The sequence below is a fragment of the Suricata suricatta genome, chromosome 6 (assembly GCF_006229205.1).
Source record: "Suricata suricatta isolate VVHF042 chromosome 6, meerkat_22Aug2017_6uvM2_HiC, whole genome shotgun sequence".
NCBI lineage: Eukaryota > Metazoa > Chordata > Mammalia > Carnivora > Herpestidae > Suricata > Suricata suricatta.
The window spans coordinates 87015736-87035558 of record NC_043705.1 but is presented as its reverse complement, the minus strand read 5'-3'; the positions used below and the strand labels follow the sequence as shown (position 1 = coordinate 87035558).

The window sequence follows — 19823 nt, the reverse complement described above, 5'->3', positions numbered from 1 at the left end:
CAGAGAGAGAGGGAGACACAGAATCAGAAGCAGGCTCCAGGCTCCAAGCTGTCAGCAGAGTCCTACGCGGGGCTCAAACCCATGAACTATGAGATCATGACCTGGGCTGAAGTTGGACCCAGGAAGCTTCTTTATTTAATGGAGACAGCTGTCATCAACCAGAGCACACTGCTTCTCTTCTTGATCTTGTTATTCAGTGATTGGCAAAATGCACGTTCTGTAAATTCACAAGCTTGCTTACTGCTTCCATTGCATTAAAAAACAAACAAACAATACCCCCTACCCCACCACCCATTACAGCTATTTTGGCGAAAGAAAACCTACAACTCTACAGCAGGCAAGGGAAAATACAATGTAAGAACAAACGTTAAGGAAACAGGAAGGAAGAAATATTTTAAATTTAAAACTTTAAATTTAAAAGTTACTTGAAAGCATTCATTTATTCATCGGTTTAGCAAGCACTTGTGCTCTCTACTTGTCACGTCTATGTGAGGCACAGCGATACAGAAATGTAGGGCAAGACTTCTCAACCTGTTTCACATCATGGCACACATAGAAAACATAATATTGAAACAGAAATCATCTGCTAGGAATTTCCTGCGACATCAGTCCTGTGGGCTTGGGAGATGAATATCTTGGGATACTGTCACCCTTTGGAGCTGCACATGTTGGGAGCATTATGTAAGACATACTTCCTGCCCTTGAGACACTGACAACATAGGCAAGTTATCAGACACCGGGAATTATTGCCTCCAAGACTGGTTTGTATCGGAGATATTAGAGAGAGTGGACAGCCTAGCTTTAGGTGTGGTTCATATATTTCAGAACAGGGGACAAATCTAGCAACTGTAAAATAAGATAGTGGAATTTTGTTTTAACTTTTTTCTCAAGGCCTCAAATCTACTTATCTTACAAAAGAATAGGCAGTAAGAGTTTTGATTTAATTCAGTGCCGAAGATGAGGAAGGATAAAAAACAGAGCAGCGTCTCCCTTTTTGTGAACACTAATCTCTAGAAATTCTCATTCTGGCCACGTGTCCTCATGCTTCTCTGTAGACCATACATACTGAGAAGTGCAGATGATGAGGAAAGAATGGGAAAAAAGTGGGAAAGATGTTCTGGAGGGAGTTGTATGAGGTCAGAGCAGAGTAGCATATTAAAGCTTCTCCTCCCCATCCCCGACTTCACACTCTCTACCCCCAAGGAAAAACTTGTAATATTCTCTGTTTTATATATTGCATTATATCCAAATATAACTGTCCTTGAGCTTTTCAAGTTGCAGTGGTAAACAAATTGGTGTCAGGGTGCCTGGGTGGCTCAGTCGATTGAGAGTCTGACTCTAGATTTCAGCTCAGGTCGTGGTCTCATGGGTTTGTGAGTTCGAGCCCCCCATTGAGCTCTGAGATGGTGGTGCTGAGCCTGCTTGGGATTCTCCCTTTCTCTCCTCCTCTCTGCCACTCCCTCTCTGTGTTCTGTCTTTCTGTCTCTCTCTCTCTTTTTGTATCTCTCTCTCAAAATAAATAAACATTAAAACAAAAAGAAATTGGTATCATAAAACAATTCATTCGATGAACATTCTAGGAATCTACAGAGTGGAGTGTGGTGACAAGTGATCCCTATTTCAGGGAAATAGAACAAGTAGTGTTACAGAAGGACAGAGGAGAAATGCCAGGTTGATCAAAAAATGCTCTCCTGTGGAGAACGTGCTCTATCAGTCTTAGGGTTCTAGAAGTGAGCTAGGAAAAAGGAAAAGTGAGAGTCAACAAGTTTTTAAAAAGGGGTGGGGGATAAAATCAGGTGAACTTTTTAAAAAGCCAGCGCTTTGACTTAAAAGTCATGTAAGAGAAAATGAAGCTGAAGAGAGGGCTATGGACTCCTGCTTGTCAGATTCCTCTGGAAGCCCCTTTTTCTTTAATACTCTTGCACTTGTCTCTCTATGTGCACCTGTTTATTCCTCATGTGATTCCGAAACATGTATTCCTGCTTCTTTTCAGAGTTTAATTTTAAAATATTTTCATCTCCTGCTTGTCACTTGTCAGACTAACCTTTAATTTTAATTATCTCTAGTACTTTTCCTCCAAAGAATGCCAGAGTAGTTGGCTCCTGGTATATTTTAAGATTTCTCACCTACTCTTGAAATGCATTTTGTTGACCCAGGGTTTAGACCAATCGTGTTGACACCTTGTCTTCCCTCTAATTTTCATGGTGACAAAATCAAGACTGCTTTGCCACTTAATGGTTGTACAGACATTGGATAACTATTTTCAAACTTTGGGTTATAAGAATATGGCTATTCAGTAGCGGTATCTACCGAATGCCAGCTTGGTACCTAAATTTGCTGGAACAAGTTTGGGAAGTTTTGCCACGTTACCACAGTCTTAAAACAGAGATTATGACTTTTAGTTTCACATTTGTTTCATGTTGACTACATGGAAATTGGTTTTAGTAGCCTTTGCTTTATTAGTAAAAGTAATGCTTTTATTGGAATTTATTAGAAATCAAATCACTCTTTGCTGAATGCTGGGTACCGTTGGTGGTTTTGATGTTTTGAAAGTGTTAAAAATAAAATGTGGTAATAATGTACGTTATACACAGAGAGAACAAAATTGCCCCTTTTTGATCTGTGTCCCATTGGATGCAGCGTATTGTCTCCTTTTATAATTAAAGCTATTTTAAAAGTGGCTTGTGGCTGTTTGTGTTTCAGGATCGCCCCAGGACATTTGACATGCACTCGCTGGAGAGTTCACTCATTGACATTATGAGAGCTGAAAATGATTCCATTAAAGGTAATTTTTAAAATCTAACGATTTGATCTTAGTGAATAGTTAAATATTTGTATTATCTATATAATCTCGTGAGCAATATGGCAAATATTATGGGTTCATATTTTGTATGTAGTCAATTCCATCAATTTTATCCATGTACTTCTCTGTGAAAAAAATATCAAACATATTTGGTGTGCATCCACTGTAGGCCCTTCACAATACCAATTAAGAGAAGTATAAGAGTTCTAATTTAATGGAAGACATGAACCATACACTTCATTTTTTATATCTGAGGCAAAAAGTGCTCAGGGTCTTAAACCTCCATGTGTCTCTGCTCTTGATGGTGACTATATCCTAGTAAGAGTTCAAATGTTGATAGAGATTTTGGTCTAGTTTTACATTTTAAAAAATGGCCAATAGTTTCAATAAAGTGAAGTTTTATTATTGAACTATCTTTTATGGATTATGCTAAGAAAAAATAGTGCCATTTCCAGATTCAGGTCTCAATTCTGTTACTGACTGGCTCTGTTATTTTGAACAGTATTCTTTATTTTGCCTAGGCCTTAATTTCTCATCTTTATAAGAGGCTTAGCCTCACTGTTAAAGTAAGGCACTTAGAATGAGTAAACTTTAAAAATAAAATAAAATACCGATGCCTGGACTCCATTCCAGGTGTGGGATGGGACTTGACATGTTAGTTTTTAATGTCTTAGGTGGTGATGCTCATGGGTGACTGGGATTGAGAATTAGCAGACTAGGTAGTTTCCAATGGCCCTTCCAGCTCTGATTTTGTGAAAACTACCTCACAAAATATTTTTCTGCACATAAATGTCCATTTACTTTCCAGCAAGGTTGGTTGTTTTGTTTGCTTGTTTTTTTTAAAGAAATTTGGAACGTTTGATACATTTGGTCATCCCACTTACTTGTTTGCTCATTCCTTTGTTCATTCATTCATTCATTCATTCATTCATTCATTCAGTGTTTATGATCCTACTTTGTGCCAGAGACACAGCTTTGCCCTAGGGTCAAAGGTGGCAAGACAGCCTGTTACTTTAAGTGGTGACCAGGCTGGCCTGGTTTTCCTTCGAGTTTGATTGATTGTATTACTGCTGCAGTAAAACTTTTGAGTATTTTTCAACAGACAACCATTGGTAAATTTTTTCAGGAGAATTTTTTGAGGTCTGGAGAGATGAAAAATAATATGTGAAAAAAGTATGCATCCAGCTGTTGAGAAAACTTTGAAATAATATTATTTTTGAAGATCTTTACTGAATTCCCCATGGAATTCTGATGGGTGACTCTAATCTGGATACACACTCAGTTTCTGAGGAAAGATCTCCCATTCAGAATTTATTTTTGCTGTTTCTTAGCACTCTGACTTTGGGTAGTAGTTCAGCCTCTTTGTCACTTCTTTCTGTTTTCTCATCAGAATAGTGAGGAGAGTCTAAGGCCCTTTCTAGCACCAGAAAAACTTCACAGTCTTAAAAAGTATAAGCTCAGGGAGAAATTTGAATATGGTTGGTGGAGTGTACCAATGTCAGTTTCCTGGTTTATGCTCTAGTTATGTGAGATGTCACCACTTGAGGACGTGGGATAAAGGGTACATGGGATCTCTCTGTACTATTTTTTTCAACTTGCTGTGAATCTGCAGTTATCTCAAAATTAAAAGCTAGGTTACAGAAAATGTAGCTAAATAAACCTTTGTTTATTCTTAATGTATTTGATTCCTTTAGCAACTTTCTTTTTGGGGGGCTGGGGGAGAGCCTCTTATGTACTTGATACTAAGGATATGGGGCGCCTGGGTGGCTTAGTCGGCTAAGCGTCCGGCTTCGGCTCAGGTCATGATCTCATGGTTCATGGGTTCGAGCCCTGCGTCAGGCTCTGTGCTGACAGCTCAGAGCCTGGAGCCTGCTTCGGATTCTGTATCTTTTTTTCTCTCTGATCCTCCCCTGCTCACGCTGTCTTTTTCTGTCTCTCAAAAATAAATAAAAAACATAAAAAAGAAATAAAAACAAAAGATACTAGGGATAATAATTAGAACTCATTTTTCATGATACATGCCTATTTCTTTTTATTTCATCATGTTTTATTTATTCAATTTCATGATTAGTATATTTCAGAGAAAACACAGTTTCTAAACAGTAGCAGATATAAGCAATTTACTATGTGATGCTTATGAGAAGCAAGCCCTAGCTAGTACTTAGGTTAGAAATAAAGAGTTTGCACACATTATTCCAATAGGATTAACAGTAGCATTTCCTTGATTTATTAGATATAGCCAGGATATTTTTTAGGTTTATTTCTATTTCTTCTAGTTTGCTGAATCATTGTGTAAAGTTCTGCTTTTATTCCATAATCCCTTTTTAATTTCTTCTTACCAACTTTTACCCAAATTAAGTTTCTTTAAGCTGATTCTGTAGGGATAATGAAAAGTTACATCTGACGACAGAAAACATCACATCTGATAGGCCTACAGAGGTTTTGTAAAATAGTGATTTACAAAAGGAAGTGTGGCAAAGTGGAAAGGCCCTTTGGCTTTGGAGTCAGATAGACTTGGACTTAAATTGCCATTCTGTTACCGCCGTTTGGGTGGGTGTGAGGGTCGAATGCTGTGATACACCCGGCAAGTGCAGCGTGCTGCGCAGCTGGTAAAAGCACGCAGTAAGTGGTGTAGCTTATTACTAAATATCCATGAAGTCGGTTTTCATGCCTATCAAATGAGAAAGTTAGGTTGAGTGCCAGTGTGACTTAAGTATAGTAAATGAATTTTGTCCCTTTTTTTCTTCAAAGAGCAGTAAAGAATTCATAGATGAGTTCTTTGTCCTAAAATGTCAGATTACAGTTATGCTTGATTTTTTTTAAACCAAGATGATGAACTTTATATCACTGTAGTCTATTACTACCAAAACGTAGTTTGACTTCTTGTCGAACTCTCTTGGTTTAGATAGCTACTAGCAAAGCTATGCTTGATTTTAAGTGATTCTATTGTGAGATTTTGTTTAAAGGTGATAGCAGAAGTTGAAGATCTTAAAAAAAAAATACAAAAACATATTGTCCTTTTAAAATAAGTATATGAAGCTTGCCAATCCATTTTGAAAATAAATAACCCCTCCATGTGCTCTGCTACTTCAGAAACAGAGAAAACAGAATATGGGCATTGATTCTGTGAGACTAGTAGAAAAAATATGCCTCTCAGAAAAAAATATGTATGAGAATTCAATTAAAATAATTAATTTGAGAACTGTTTTAAAAAGAGCCCACCAGGGGCGCCTGGGTGGCTCAGTCGGTTAAGTGTCCGGCTTAGGCTCAGGTCATGATCTCACGGTTCGTGGGTTTGAGCCCCGCGTCGGGCTCTGTGCTGACAGCCAAGAGCCTGGAGCCTGCTTCGGATTCTGTGTCTCCCTCTCTCTCTGACCCTCCCCTCCTCACGCTGTCTCTCTCTCTCTCTCTCTCTCAAAAATAAAAAAAATTTTTAAAAACATTAAAAAAAATAAAAAGAGCCCACCATATGGAGGCAAATTTTATATTTGGGTTTATTTTACCTCAAAATAATTTCATAAAATATATTACGAATGACTTCATTTATTTTTAATCCTTTGTTTGCAGTTCCTTATAGAAATGTGATGTGTTGAATGTGTGTAAATAATAATGCCTAAAGTTGATACAAGACCTATAAGTTGGATGGATTGATATGGTTATATTATTCATTTAAATTTAAAAAAGCAAACAGAAAACTAAATTTTGCTTTTCCTTTTGGGAAAAAACATCTCATTCAGTGTAGTAAGGTTTAAAATTTAATTTTGTGGTCGATAACAAAATGCTTAATAGGTCTAGGAATATAGCTTTTGAGTTTCTTTATGAATGTATTGTTGATTCCAACTGGCTTGTTACAAACTTTCATCTTTTTAAATTTTTAAAAATATTTTAACAAATGTGCAAAAGGAGTACCTGGCCTTCATTTCATAATTTATATTAGTTTTGTTTTCAGTTAATAGTTTAATTCTTAAATAGTTTCTTTAAGAATTTTAAGGTGACTATCATTTTCTTCATGTACAGAGGATTAGCTCTTTGGGAGGAGAAGGGTCCACTGTCTACCTTATCTCCATGTCCTTTCTCTGATCAGCCAGCATGTCTGTATGTTATTTTTATCCACGAAATTGTATATTGCATTCTCCATAACCATTGCCAGTAACAGTGCATAGAAGCCCTTTCCCCAGAGACTGATTTCATTTTCTTTACTGCACACTCAGTCCTGTAAGCTAAGAGCATGAGCTATAGGCAGATTTTCCATTTTGATCTCCCAGGTGGCAGGTTGCTCTTAGCTACAGAATTATTAGGCTTATCAAGTATTTTCTCCATCTGGACGGAGGAATTTTTACTATTGTAGGTGGTCAGTGGATTTTTGGGGAATATCATACCTTACTGTTATTTGTGTTTTTTCTTGCCTGTGACATTGGTACTTACCGTTTAGAGATGGAGCAGCATGAAATACATTAAAACCACATGCGAGTGCGTCTGTTTTCAGCCTTCTGAAGCATGGGTTGGACACAGTGAAATAAAGACTCACGAAATGGTATTATATTCAGTGTATCATAGGAAAGACCTCTGAAAATTAAGGACCCTCCCTTTTCCCCCCTTTTCTGTCTGGGAAGGGAATAAGAGTATAGGTCTAACCCAAAAAGTAGCTGTTAGGATCGAAAGCAGATGGACACACACTGTAGTAAAGAGGTACTTGAAAATTATCAGATGTCAGATGGAGTGAAACAAACCACAATTTCATAATAGTGGTTGAGCATTTTAAATCCTGTATATGAGAACAATTTAGTATTTGGTTTGCTTCATGTCACTAGAGAGCCAAATGAGACAGCGAAATTATTGAGAGAATAGAGGCAATCTGCAAATTGTTAAAGCATTCTAGTTGTTCTTCAGATATTCATCAACTAAATTATGAGTCAGAATATCATCGTATTTTTCCTCAGAATATTGTGAAACTGGAACCTCTTTCTCTTTATATTGTTACAGAATGTATCTTGCTTTCAGTTTTTGGAAGAGGGACTCAACATGTCCACCCAATCCCTCTGAGTTTCAGGCATTTTAAATACTTGATATGAATGTAAGCAATAAGGATTGCTTTTCCATATCCCGTGGTGCCCGAGAAATCTACTGCATATGCAGAGTAAGGAGTGGGCAGTATGTTGTACAGTTAGACATTACTGCCACACTTGCTTCGTGCATTCATTTAATAAGAATTTATTTTAAGAGCTGGATCTACTTCAAAAATGCTATGTATTTAATTCCTGACTGCCAAAGGTCTTGTGACCTTGCATTTTAAAATATTTTTGATGTATGTGTTTCTTTCTTTATTACACATGAAATTTGGGGGCCCTTCCCCCACTATTTTTCATTGCTGTGGATTTGTTTGAAACAAACGCTTAAAGGAGTAGGCAAGTGATAATTCCATCTGTGCCTCATTTCTTTGTTGCTAAGCAAAAGAATTTATAATCTCTCTAGAAGAAAATCATGAAACTCTGTTGAAAGTTTAGTACACAAAGCCTGTTTCATTTATTTTGTATAAGTTTTTTTATGTCACTGTAAGAGAAAGACCATTGGGATAATTTAAATTCTTTACAGTAGGAGGAGGAGAAAGTGCTACTTAAAAAGAGATACCCTAATAAAGAACCAGGAAGCCTCACATTTTCCTTTGATACACAATTCTTTTGATAATCCTATATCCCAAATTGCAGCCATCTAATTCTGGATTTTCAAGAACAGATGTTACATACTGATGCAGATGTGTTAGAACATATATTGCAGAGTGGCTTTTTAGATACTTGAGATAGCTCCAAAACCTTTTCATGAGAGTTGCTGAAAATAGGACGGCATTTAATATCTTTATTATAAAACTGAATTTTGTAGTGAATACAGTTATAAAAACAAAAGGAGCTCTGACTAACAAAGTTCTGTTGCTATACTGTTAGAATGATTTATTTCAAATGGTAGTGAGGGAGGGTCATTTCTTATAGTATTGAACCTTTTTCCAGTTGAATCAGATCGCCTGTGGCAATTTGAGAAAAGACTACACTGCACTAGTCTGCAACCCAAGTCTCCGTCCCTTTTGTAAAGGACATGATGAACTTTTTCCTTTAAGGGAGATTTAACGGAGCATGATACAAAGTATCACAAAGAAGAAATGGATAGTGCAAACCAGCTACTTTTGCTCGTGATTCCTAATCAAATTTCCCCTTCCAAGCAAATTACTATTACTTGGTCTCAGATATCTTCTGGGAAATTGGGGGATCTGTAAATATTACCCGTCTGGAAGATTCAGACTCCATCAGGCAGCTGCTCTGAAAGCCAGGCTGGATCCTTCCTGAACTCGCTGGCTCCTTCTTGCTGGGTTTGGATGATACCAAGTAACTCAGAGCAGCGTGGCAGGGGAGTGGCTACAGCCTACAGAGAGTAGAAAGTGACCTTCCTTCTGGAAGCTTCATGAGTCGTAGACTAAAGTACATCGCCAAAATGGAACTTGGCCACAGAGAACTTGAAGTGGGGCCGTTTGGGAATGAAATGATGTGGTTTCCTCGCCTTTCGCACCCTCCCTTTCATGACTGTGGAAATGGAACATCCTAAACAGTCTTTTCTCTTTTGCTTGGCTTGGCTTAGTGGTGCCGCAGGATGGGACCTGGGCTTCTGTGTTGAGGTAACTTCTTTTGTGAGTGAGGAGAGGACAAAGTAGTGGGGCATGATTTCCTTTGCATCACCGAGGCAGGGAATATTCTTAGTTTTGGACCGCTGTCTGCTCTCTGGGTTTACTACCGATCGATCAGGATTTGTTGGATTCCTCTGTGTAGGCAGAGCTTACAAAGGTGTGGATTTTGAACAACATGGCTACACTTATTCAGACTGGGAATCGCCCTTGTTTTTGGTTTTGTTTTTTTATTTTGTTTTAAGAGGGAGGAGGGGAGGCCTGGGAGAGCAAACTGTGGTGTGTGTGAACACTGATGTGCTCAGGGCCCTGGACCTTTAGCCTCTGAACTGAAACCAGCTTCTGTCCATATTAAACACTCCTTGTGCTGCGTGTCTAGACCTTCCTCTGCCCCGTTTATTAACATAACATGTCCTGGTAAGTGGATCCTTTGCCCTCTACCCTCCACACATCTGCGATAGAATATTCACACTTTTTATTTTTCTGAAAATCATATAAGCAGTTGTCACAAAGGGGGGTTTGTCTTATGTCATCCATGATGTGGGTCCAGAATTCCTTAGTCCTCTTAATCCTGCACATGGAGCACAGAGAATCTTACTTTGAGTCCATGAAAATTGAGGGTTCCTCTAAAAACATTGTTAAACTCTGATTTTACCTAGGTGAGAGGTGAGGGTAAAGGGGAGGGGTGGGGAGGGGTTGGTGAGAGTGAACTTTTTATAGAAGGTTAAAGATCCTAAACATTTCTTTAAAAGAAACTTTGAACTTAGTAACTTTCCCCCCCTTTACAATTGTGTGAAGGCTCACAATTGTGAACCTTCATACAATTGTGTTAAGTATTTTATGGCCCTTGTGGCTTAGTTTTGTTGGGTGTACATTCAGAGCAGGGACTGGTGATGGAGTCAACTGCATGTGACAGTTAACACTTAGAAATTCCCGGAAAATAGTAACTTAGAAAAAAGCAGCAGTCAGGTAGCAAAGTAACAAGTGCTTTTCTATAGTATTTTACCCTTTTGATGTTGTATAAAACGTAGTAAGTATAGGTATTGCAATATGGAAAGGCAATCACACTTTTCCATTCAGAAATGAAATCAGAATGATATTTAAATAGTAAAGTCTTCGGACTTTGTCAGCGTTAAATATTCGGGAGCTTTCCTACATTAGAAAAATAGTAGAAGGAAGTCCAGAATATTTATAGAGATCCATTTTGTTTATGCCCTGCATCCAAATTGATAATAGGATACGTGCACTTTTTGATAGTCTCACTTAGTATTTTTGTTTTCCCCTTCTATAGTATGAAATTCTATGGGAGGTGACTTGCTCTCTTACTCTGGGACAGGACTAATCCAGCCCTGAATACTAATATCTGTATAGTGAAAGCTCTTTTGATAATGGAGTGATACCATAGGGAGTAGTCTGCGAAGATGTTAAGACTTTTCCTTGACCCTGTTATTTATAATACTTGAATATGTTATTTGCTGACTTTGAGGGAGGGAAGCAGAGCTATCTGATTCAGAGCTGTCATAAAAATATCCAAGATTCTCTTTGCACTAAGTTCAGTAACAGGAAGGACAGAACAGTTGCACAATTGTGCCACAAAATTATTTCTTCCTTGATACGCGTGGAATTTCCACATGAATAGGGTATGCAGGTGATTCATTTATCACCCAGATATGCCTGGCACGGTGAATTTCTCTACCCCACAGCTCCTTATTTCCCCCCCGCCCCCATGTTGCCACCATCCTCACTACTAAAGTTACCAGATGGAAAAGAGGGAAAACTCAGTGAATTCGTTCAGCAGTAAAAATTTGGCAAAAGGAGTATTTTTTAACTCTTTTGAACTAGTTACTACTTTTCGAATCAGGTATTGAGATGGAACCGGCTGCCTCTGAGTTCTATTTTGTCTAGTTGACTGATTCTGAATTCAGTCCCATGCCAGGGTGCTCTGTTCTAAAAGCAAGGCTTTGTCTTATTCTGGGTATTACCTGGTAACCAGTCAATTAAGAACATTAGTGGAACTCTGCAGGGAAAGCAGTTCCATAATCTCTTTGGAATCCAGTTGGGCTGACGCCAGTTGCTATACATTGGGAAAGAGGAGGAGGAATCAACCAATTAGAGGACCCTTTTTTCATTCTCAAGAAACCAACAATAAGTGCAAATCTTAATTCTGAAGAGCAGTCATGATTAATTGAATTATAAAGAGCTTTAAAAGAAAAACCTAACTTCTACTGGCTCTAATATTCCAAATAATAAATGACTGGTATGGTTAATTAAATACAGGATATTTAAGTTAGCCACTCGATCTCTTTATTGTGAATGATCAGTAGTTGTTACCTTATAACAGATTTTCCCAAATTGTGAGAGGTGAAAAGAAAAGCATTTTCGATTGTGCCCGAACCTGATTCTGCCGTTAGCAGTTATATGGCCTTAAGTCCATCACTTCTCTCTAGATTTTGGTTTCCTTACCTGGGAATGGAAGGGTTGAACATAATGACCTTTAAACCACTGTTAGCAAGTCCATAAAGTCTCTCTGACATGGTCTTCCTAAGTGACAACATTGAAGATTTTTGTATTTTTATGACTAACAGTAGCGTATGGATTTCATGTGAGTTTGGGTGTGGCAGTATTTAATACTGATTAGTTGTAGACAGGGTATACCAGGAATCAAATAAATGTAGTCATCTGAATGAAGGCTTTGTTTCTAGATTGCATCTTTTCCTTTTGAGATAGGCCTAAAAATACTATGTTTAGGAAGCGGTTGTTTAAACTTGGCCTCATGGAATGTTTTTGTTCTCAATTTGTGGACCATGGGCCTCTTCAACCATGGGAATTATTTGATTCGGCCTATGAACACATTGGGACTAATTATTCCAGTTAGGTGATAGATATGTCATTTACATATACAGGATTATCTTTCAAAAGCATGTGGATGCTGCTGATATAATGTAATTAAGGTACATTTCAAGGTGTTGCTCAATTCACAGTAACCTTTTATTACCAAGGTTGTTTGTTGTTTTACTGATTGTATTCACTGGAGTAGGGGTTGGGGGTCTCATTTGTTTGTGTGGTGGGGAGGCTCTCTGAAATACTTTGATTAAAGTAGGTCTTAATAATTACAAAAGGTTATGAAACACCGCCCTAGAGAACTTATTTAATTGTTCTTCTTTAAACTGCCATTAGAATGTACCCCATTACCAAAAAGAATGTAGCATAAGAAGGAATTTAATAGAGGAGATGGTGAGGATGGAGACCTAGAGGAGCAAGGAAGTCAACTTGTTTTATCCTAGATTATTATCTCCACCCATGATAGCATTTTGGAACATTGTCTCTGACATCTAAAACCATCTTTTTGTCCTATGAGTCAGGGCTAAGAGTGTGGGCTGTTTATATCTGGCACAATGCTAGGGTATGGGGGAGCCCTATGACAAGAGGCATACAGCCTGGAGTTGGGTAGCATGGCGGCCCTTGTTAGGAGGGGAGACAGCCTTCTTTAAGTCACATGGTTTGGAAGTATCTTACTTGGAAGATATATCCTGCTTATATTCCAGTTCCACAAATATTTGAGCACACTCTAGGTACCAGGTAGTAGTAGATCAAAGGACATATTTGATGCCAGTCTACAGTTTCCTTTTTTGAGATAGACCTGGACATTCAGTATAGGAAGCAGTGTTAACAACCAGGTCCAAGTGAAAGAGCTCATACTTCTGATGCTACTTCTCTGACTTTTACTCTGTGCCCCTTCTGGGATTTACAGAATTTAAGTCCTTACCATAACCTTTAAGGTGAGTTTTGTGATCTCCATTTTACAGTTGAAGAAATTGAAGTTCAGAGAGACACAACAGCTTCTGTAAAATCACTCATCACTCAAGTAACTGGTACCAGGATAGGAACACACAGCTTCTGGTTCCTGGCTTAGTAGCTTGGGTTTTGATTATGTGGCATTTAAGAGGAAAACAAACATAAAAAGAGCTTAAACATTTTTTTTTTTTTTTTTTTAGTATGCTTTAGACAGAATAGGCATTCAAGTTCCTTAATTTCTACTTAGGAGCCTGGGTGCCGAATTGAAGATGTATATTTTATCATAATCTACTCTAAAAGATTCAGATCTCACTTCTGCTGGTTTCTTAATGAAGGTTACGTCATTGGGGGTAGAGGTCAAAATAGAATCGCTGAGGGAACATTTTCAAGCTGGCTTATTCTTATTCCTGATTCTGATTCACCCAGTCTGTCATGAGACTTAAGCGTGCATAGTCTCCAAGTGATTCAAATATACTGCTCTCTTGCCCCTCCCTCATCTTCACTCTGTGAACCACTTTAGACATAAATCTAAAGCCGTGGGAGGCCATTCATACGACAAATGCATACCAAGAATCAACCACATGCCAGGCACCATTTTAGGCTGTTGGGATATATCAGGGCATAAAAACAGAGACTCCTGTTCTCAGGCATCCTGTCCTTCAAATAATTAGCAGGTACCTATGAATAATAGCTTGTTTATTATTTAGTTTTGAAGGCTAATAAGTAAGAAGAAGCTTCAGTGCCTTGAATATCGATAGGAGAAAAATAGAAGCCGGGCCTTCTGAGAAATCACAAGAGGTGAAATTACATTGGGTGTGAAATTCAAGCGCGTTCTTCATTAAGGTTCAATAAAGTCATCAGACTTTATATTAAATAAGTGATTAGAGTTGATGATAGGTATGTATGCAGAAAGCCAACTAATTAATGGCTTTGCTGATTGCTTTTGGGGGATTGGACTTCAGTCAGTTTTAAAAGCAGTGTTATCACTCTTCTCTAAAGTTCTTAACATTTGCAAGCAACTTGGCTTATGACACCTAGAGATTTCCTAAGTTTGTCTTGATCTTTTATGTTTATGTCTATACAAAGAACCATTTCTCAAAATCATTTTTACCTTGGGGCCGGATCTACTGGTTCTTCTTCTTCTTGTAAAACATGCCTTTGTTCATCAACCTTGTGGCAAGATAGAATTTTCATTTACTGTCTTGACTTTTTTCTGGATTACTGAAAACTTTACTACCCATTGGTCTGTTTTCCCACTTTTCTTTCCATTATATTATCTTTCTTTTTTTAAACTGGCTTTTGTTCGTTTAAATTTGGATAAAAACTATGCGTGGTTTTTTGAGCTTTAAAAATTGCCATTAATCACTGGTATCATAACATCCTCTTAAGGCAAGTTATCTTGTTGCTCTGTCCTCTAAATGTAGCATCCAGAGTCAGAAGGCCTCTGGCAGGGGTAAAAATAGCTTTCCTGCTTGCTGGCTTGCTGTTGGTTTACTGGCAGAAGGAAATCTTTTGAATTCCTTAATTGGGTCAGCTCTTTGCTAGTTTCTCTCTAGACATCCCCTTCTGCCTGAAATTCTTAGATGCTTTTTATTAGAGCTTGCAACTTTGTACCTGCCCCCGAGTTACAGTTAAAGCCATCCTTCTTTTCTATGAGACCTTCTGTAATCTATGGAAACTTACCCATTGACTTTCCTTATCTTCTGGATAAATGTTACTATTTTGCCACTATTATAATCTCTTATCACAATTGGAAAAGTAGATTTGAGGCATTGGTACAAAAGGAAGACCTCCTTGGGTTTTTTTAAAAGGAACATTTTTCAGTTGAATTTTCAGTTTTTGTTTCCTAAAATACTTCTGCTACTTTGACGGTCTGGCTATTATGTAAAAGCAAGGAGTTTAATGTTTTCCCCCTTCCCTCCCCCAAAGAATTACATCCGTTTGTAACCAAGAACACCAGCAAGCTCTCATTTCTCTGAAGCTGAAAAATCCCCCAGATGGCCACTCCCTTCTCCAAGTTTTCAGTTTGGATCTTATTTGGCTAAAACAAATCCTTCCTCTTTCTTTCATAAGTGGAAGATGGTTGTATATCTCTGGCTCGTAGTCTTGGGGGAAAAATTTTAATGTTAATAGAGCACCTATTTTGTGCTGGGACTTTTCTGAGCATTCTGCAAAAATCATGCCATGAATTTCTTAACAACAGCTTTGCAAAGTAAATGGAAATTCTTGTTATACCGAGGTTCCTAAAAGCTAAGTAATGTGACCCCGCTCACAAGGTAGGATTGGGCTTTCTCTACCCTCTGCACTCCATGTTCCGTGGCAGAAAGGCCACCCCTTGCTGGCTTTGCGTCATTTGCTTCAGCTGTTTATGGAGCATTTTGCTTCAAGCTCTGGGAGGCAAACCCCCAAAATTTGTCCTTAAAGATTTTGTTGACTTAGAGAAAGAGAGAGGTTAGAAATAGGTAATTCAGGGACGCCTGGGTGGCTCAGTGGGTTAAGCGTCTGACATCAGTTCAGGTCATGATCTCATGGTTCATGGGTTCGAGCCCCTGTTGGGCTCTGTGCTGACAGCTAGCTCAGAGCCTGGAGCCTATCTTCAGATTCTGTGTCCCCCTCTCTCTCTAACCCTCCCCTGCTTATGCTCTCTTTCTCTCTCAAAAATAAATAAAACATTAAAAAAAAAGAAATAGGTAATTCAAATATAGCATCTAGGGTGTTGTATGGAGTGCATGAGGTTGTCTGAACCAGAGAGCCAGTGGTGTGGGCAGGCAGGGAGGACTTCCTATAGGATGTGAGACCTTAGAAGCTACCTGGGCAAAAGGGTGGTGGCTTGAGCGGTGACACATTGGAGCAGAGAGAGCAGGGCATTCCAGACAGAGGGTGGAACCCAGAAGTAAAAGTTAATGGGCCAGTCATTCTGAATGTCTGGAGTAGTTAATGTGGGAAGGGAAATGGCAGTGTGGAGAGATGAGCCTGGAGAGATAGGCAAGAGCAGTCAAGAATTTTTAATAAGCCTTGGCTTTTAAAGTGAAAGCCAGATCTTTTTCAGAGAGAGATTTTGTTTAGCCCAAAATGTGTATGTGTGATTCAAATATCTCTCTTTGGATGGGCGAGGGGCAAGGTTCTCCAGCTGATGTCAGTCCCAGCCAGTTCCTCTTTTGTGATTTTGCATGGAGACATCTTTCCTGGAGGTTGGTTGTATCACAGATAGGTTAGGGGGGTCAATAAAGTACTGATTTTGATTTGGGGAGTGTTTTTAGGTCAACGGAATGCATTAGTAAAAGTAATTGTATGATTAAGTGATAGAACATATTGAGCACATTTTGCTAGTTCATACTGATGTGTGTTCTGCATCTGTGTAAGTATAAATTTGGGGTTCCAAAACGGAATTGATTGTACATTTCTTGAGCCTTGTTCCGTGTTGGCTGGGGCCCCACAGCGCCACCTTGCTGCAAGTCTCAGGCAGTGTTGGTAATAACAGCAGATGCAGAAAGGCAGGTGGAGCGGCACCACCTTTAAAACTTTATTTGTGGCAGGAGAGCTTTGACCTGCTCAAGTGCAAATTAAAGAAACTTCGCGGAGCGGCAACAGGAGGAACACTTCAGTTAAACAACAAGGGCATATGTTTTTGTATGTATGTTGGTGCTGACTATGTAGATCGTCACTCTGCCTTAGAAATGAGCCTAAGCCTGCCTGTATACTTATCCTTTTCCTGTTAGATGTTTGTCATGGTGTCCACTGAAAGCCCTTCTCTTTTCCTTGGAGTGTCCAGGTTTTTATAGGGTGAGTCAATCAAAAAAATTAACTTAGAATTCTCCATCACTTGTTACTCTGTATAGGACTGCATGGCTATATTTTGAGCAACCTTGCAGTTATCCTGTATTATCATTCCTTAGCCTACACACATCACCAACAATGCTGGAATGACTGAAAAAGAAGGTTGTAGCATGAAATCTAAGAGCACAGTAGAACATTTGACATTTTTCACTGTTTGTATATTTGAAATAGTATTTCCTCTCTCATTTCCTGCTGAATCATCAGTAGCAATGATATCTGGGTTACGTTTTAGAAAATAACTTTTTCTCTGATTTTGAAAGTGATACATACATGTACATACTCCAACGTATTAGAGTATTTCCTTCTAGTCCTTCATCCTTTCATCTCATTGACGAGGTTACATCTTCGTGTGAGAGTGTTCTTTTGGGTACTTCTGCCCCCCAGCAGTTCTTATTCTGGTTAGTAAATATTGGTTCTCCAACTTGCAAATGCCTGGCATAGAATTGGCTAGTTGGAGTACAGATCTTTTCCAAGCTGTAGAATTTGGTAGTGTCGTTCCCCAGAGTCTCACACTGACTGTATCAGTTGCCTGTATTTGGCGAGGTTGAGTCATATCACCAAATATAGTCTCTGCCTTCTGCATGATGTATGCCAGGCTCCTGGCTCTAAATGCCACAGCTTGTCTCCAGGGACTACTATTTCTCTGTCATAATGTCCCTTAAGATTAGGACTGCTAATCAAGCAGTATCTCTATATATTTATAACACAATCAATATTAAGAGCCTTCCTTCAAAGATTGAATTTTATCTAGGAGGTTCACTTTGCCTGAAATCTTAGTGCTCTCCTTCTCCCTTGAGAAATTCAGTTCTAAATGTGCTAAAACCTGGATTGTATTTATAGATAGATGAGTTATCAAAAAAACAAACAAACAAAACCCACAGACACTGGGTTATATTCATATTCAGATAGCTCATTTATTTTCATTCTACTTCACGTTATTCTTTGTGAAATGCCGGTATTTTTATGAACTCATTGAATGCTTACCTGGTACTCAAACAGGAAACTCAAGGTACCTAGGTAAAACTCTAATTCTTAAAGGGGGCTATCATGATAAAAAGATAAAAAAAAAGAATTGTAGCCGAGATGATTACCTAGGAAGGTCGGCTGTTGCAACATAGTTAAAAATAAAACTCAGTGAGTTAATCTAAAAAGGGAGTTGCCTTTTTGGGAAGGTTGCCCTGGAAAAAGGTGACTGTCAAGAGAAAAGAAAAAGATTTGAAAAATCCCCTCCCCTGGGAACAAAGGCAGAGGGCACTGTGGGACTTGAGAAAGGATTGTCCATGGTCTAGCTGTGGAACAGAAAACGGCAGAATTGCCTGTATAAATTGGCATCCATAGTACAGAGGGAATATCTGCAGAAATGAAGGGTGTACAAGGAGAATGAAAAGGCTTCTGGAAGCCTTGAATGTCCCATGGCACTTAAAATGAGAGTTTATGGAAAATTTCTAGAAAGGAAGTGATATGTGTTATTTATAATGGATGTCATCAATGGATGACCCTGTATATTTTAATTGTAGAGAGAATTTACAGAAGAGTAGGGCAAGCAGGTTAGGGAAGCATTATGCAGTTTTTAAAAGAGGCTTTCTTTTAAAAATATCATCGCTTATCCTTTTAAAATTGAAGGAGAAAACATGTCACTGATTGGTTAACAAAATGTCACAAGTGTATTTGTTACTTGGAAGCCAAAATTGATTCCAGCTTGACAGGACTCATATCACAAGGTTCGAAAATTAAAAACAAGTATCAGTTTCAGAGTTAACCTATGAACTTGGCCGATAATTCTTCAGTGCCCTATTGTCTTAGCTGAAGGGTAGAATTCCTGCGTTCAGAAGTCTGAAGAGCAGGAAAAGTATCAAGGTCACCTACCTTGGCGGTAAAGGGTGGGATCTCTTCAGAGGCTGTGCATTGAGGCAAACTCTGAGAACTGAGTGAAGGGACACTTCTGTGACTGTCAAGTTGAAATACTCTTCTTATCTCTCTCTCCTTGAAAGAGATACTCAAAAGGTGAGTTTCTGAGAAGGTGGAACTTGGTTTGTTTAAACTGGGCCAGCCAGTTTGGTCATTTTTTTGGGGGGGGGATTCTCATTGTTGATTATCCCTTCTTGGCATCAAACGAGAGGCATTTAATTCATATGGAACGGTTCTGGTTTCACTTGGAATGTTAGCATTAAAAAAAAATAGAATATCTTCTTAGAAGTAAAGCACTTCCTCTTAACTTTGATTAATATAGCTAAGTACTTTTGTTTCTCTATTGACTTGTATCAACTTAAAAATTATTTTCTGGTAAGTGAAAATGGTATATCTGATAGTTCTGTTCATTTATTTACTAGAGGGTTTTTATAGCAATAAAATTTATACATGTGTTCCATTACCAAAAATCAGCTGCCACTTTGAGTTAACTGATTCACAAATACTACTCACCCGCTCCTAACTTATTTAACCATTAAGATCATGTTCTTTTTCCAGTATCACCAGTCTCTGCTTTGAAAAAAAAAATTCTTGTGACAGATCACATGATCTAGGCTTCTAGGTAAAAGAAGTTTAGCTGGAATTCACTGAACTTGGAGACGTGGCTGTGATTATTGTCATTAAATAATTAAGCCAACTTTTAGGAAGAAATTGAAACATCAAAATTAATTTTTACCTTCTTCTCTCCTATTTGCATCCCTACCTTCACTCTAAATAGGAACAAACTGAAATTTAAGTGAAATAATTAACAAC

The 19823-nt window shown here is 38.4% G+C and overlaps 1 protein-coding gene across 4 annotated transcripts in view; it reads left to right on the top strand.

Annotated features, from left to right (window-relative positions):
* Positions 1 to 19823, top strand: part of CPEB4 (cytoplasmic polyadenylation element binding protein 4) — a 65075-nt gene that overhangs the window by 17681 nt on the left and 27571 nt on the right. For all 4 annotated transcript variants that reach the window (XM_029942838.1, XM_029942836.1, XM_029942835.1 and 1 more), the window contains exon 2: positions 2704 to 2785. In XM_029942838.1, coding sequence (XP_029798698.1) covers positions 2704 to 2785 — 82 coding nt within the window. The remainder of the gene's footprint in view (positions 1 to 2703; positions 2786 to 19823) is intronic.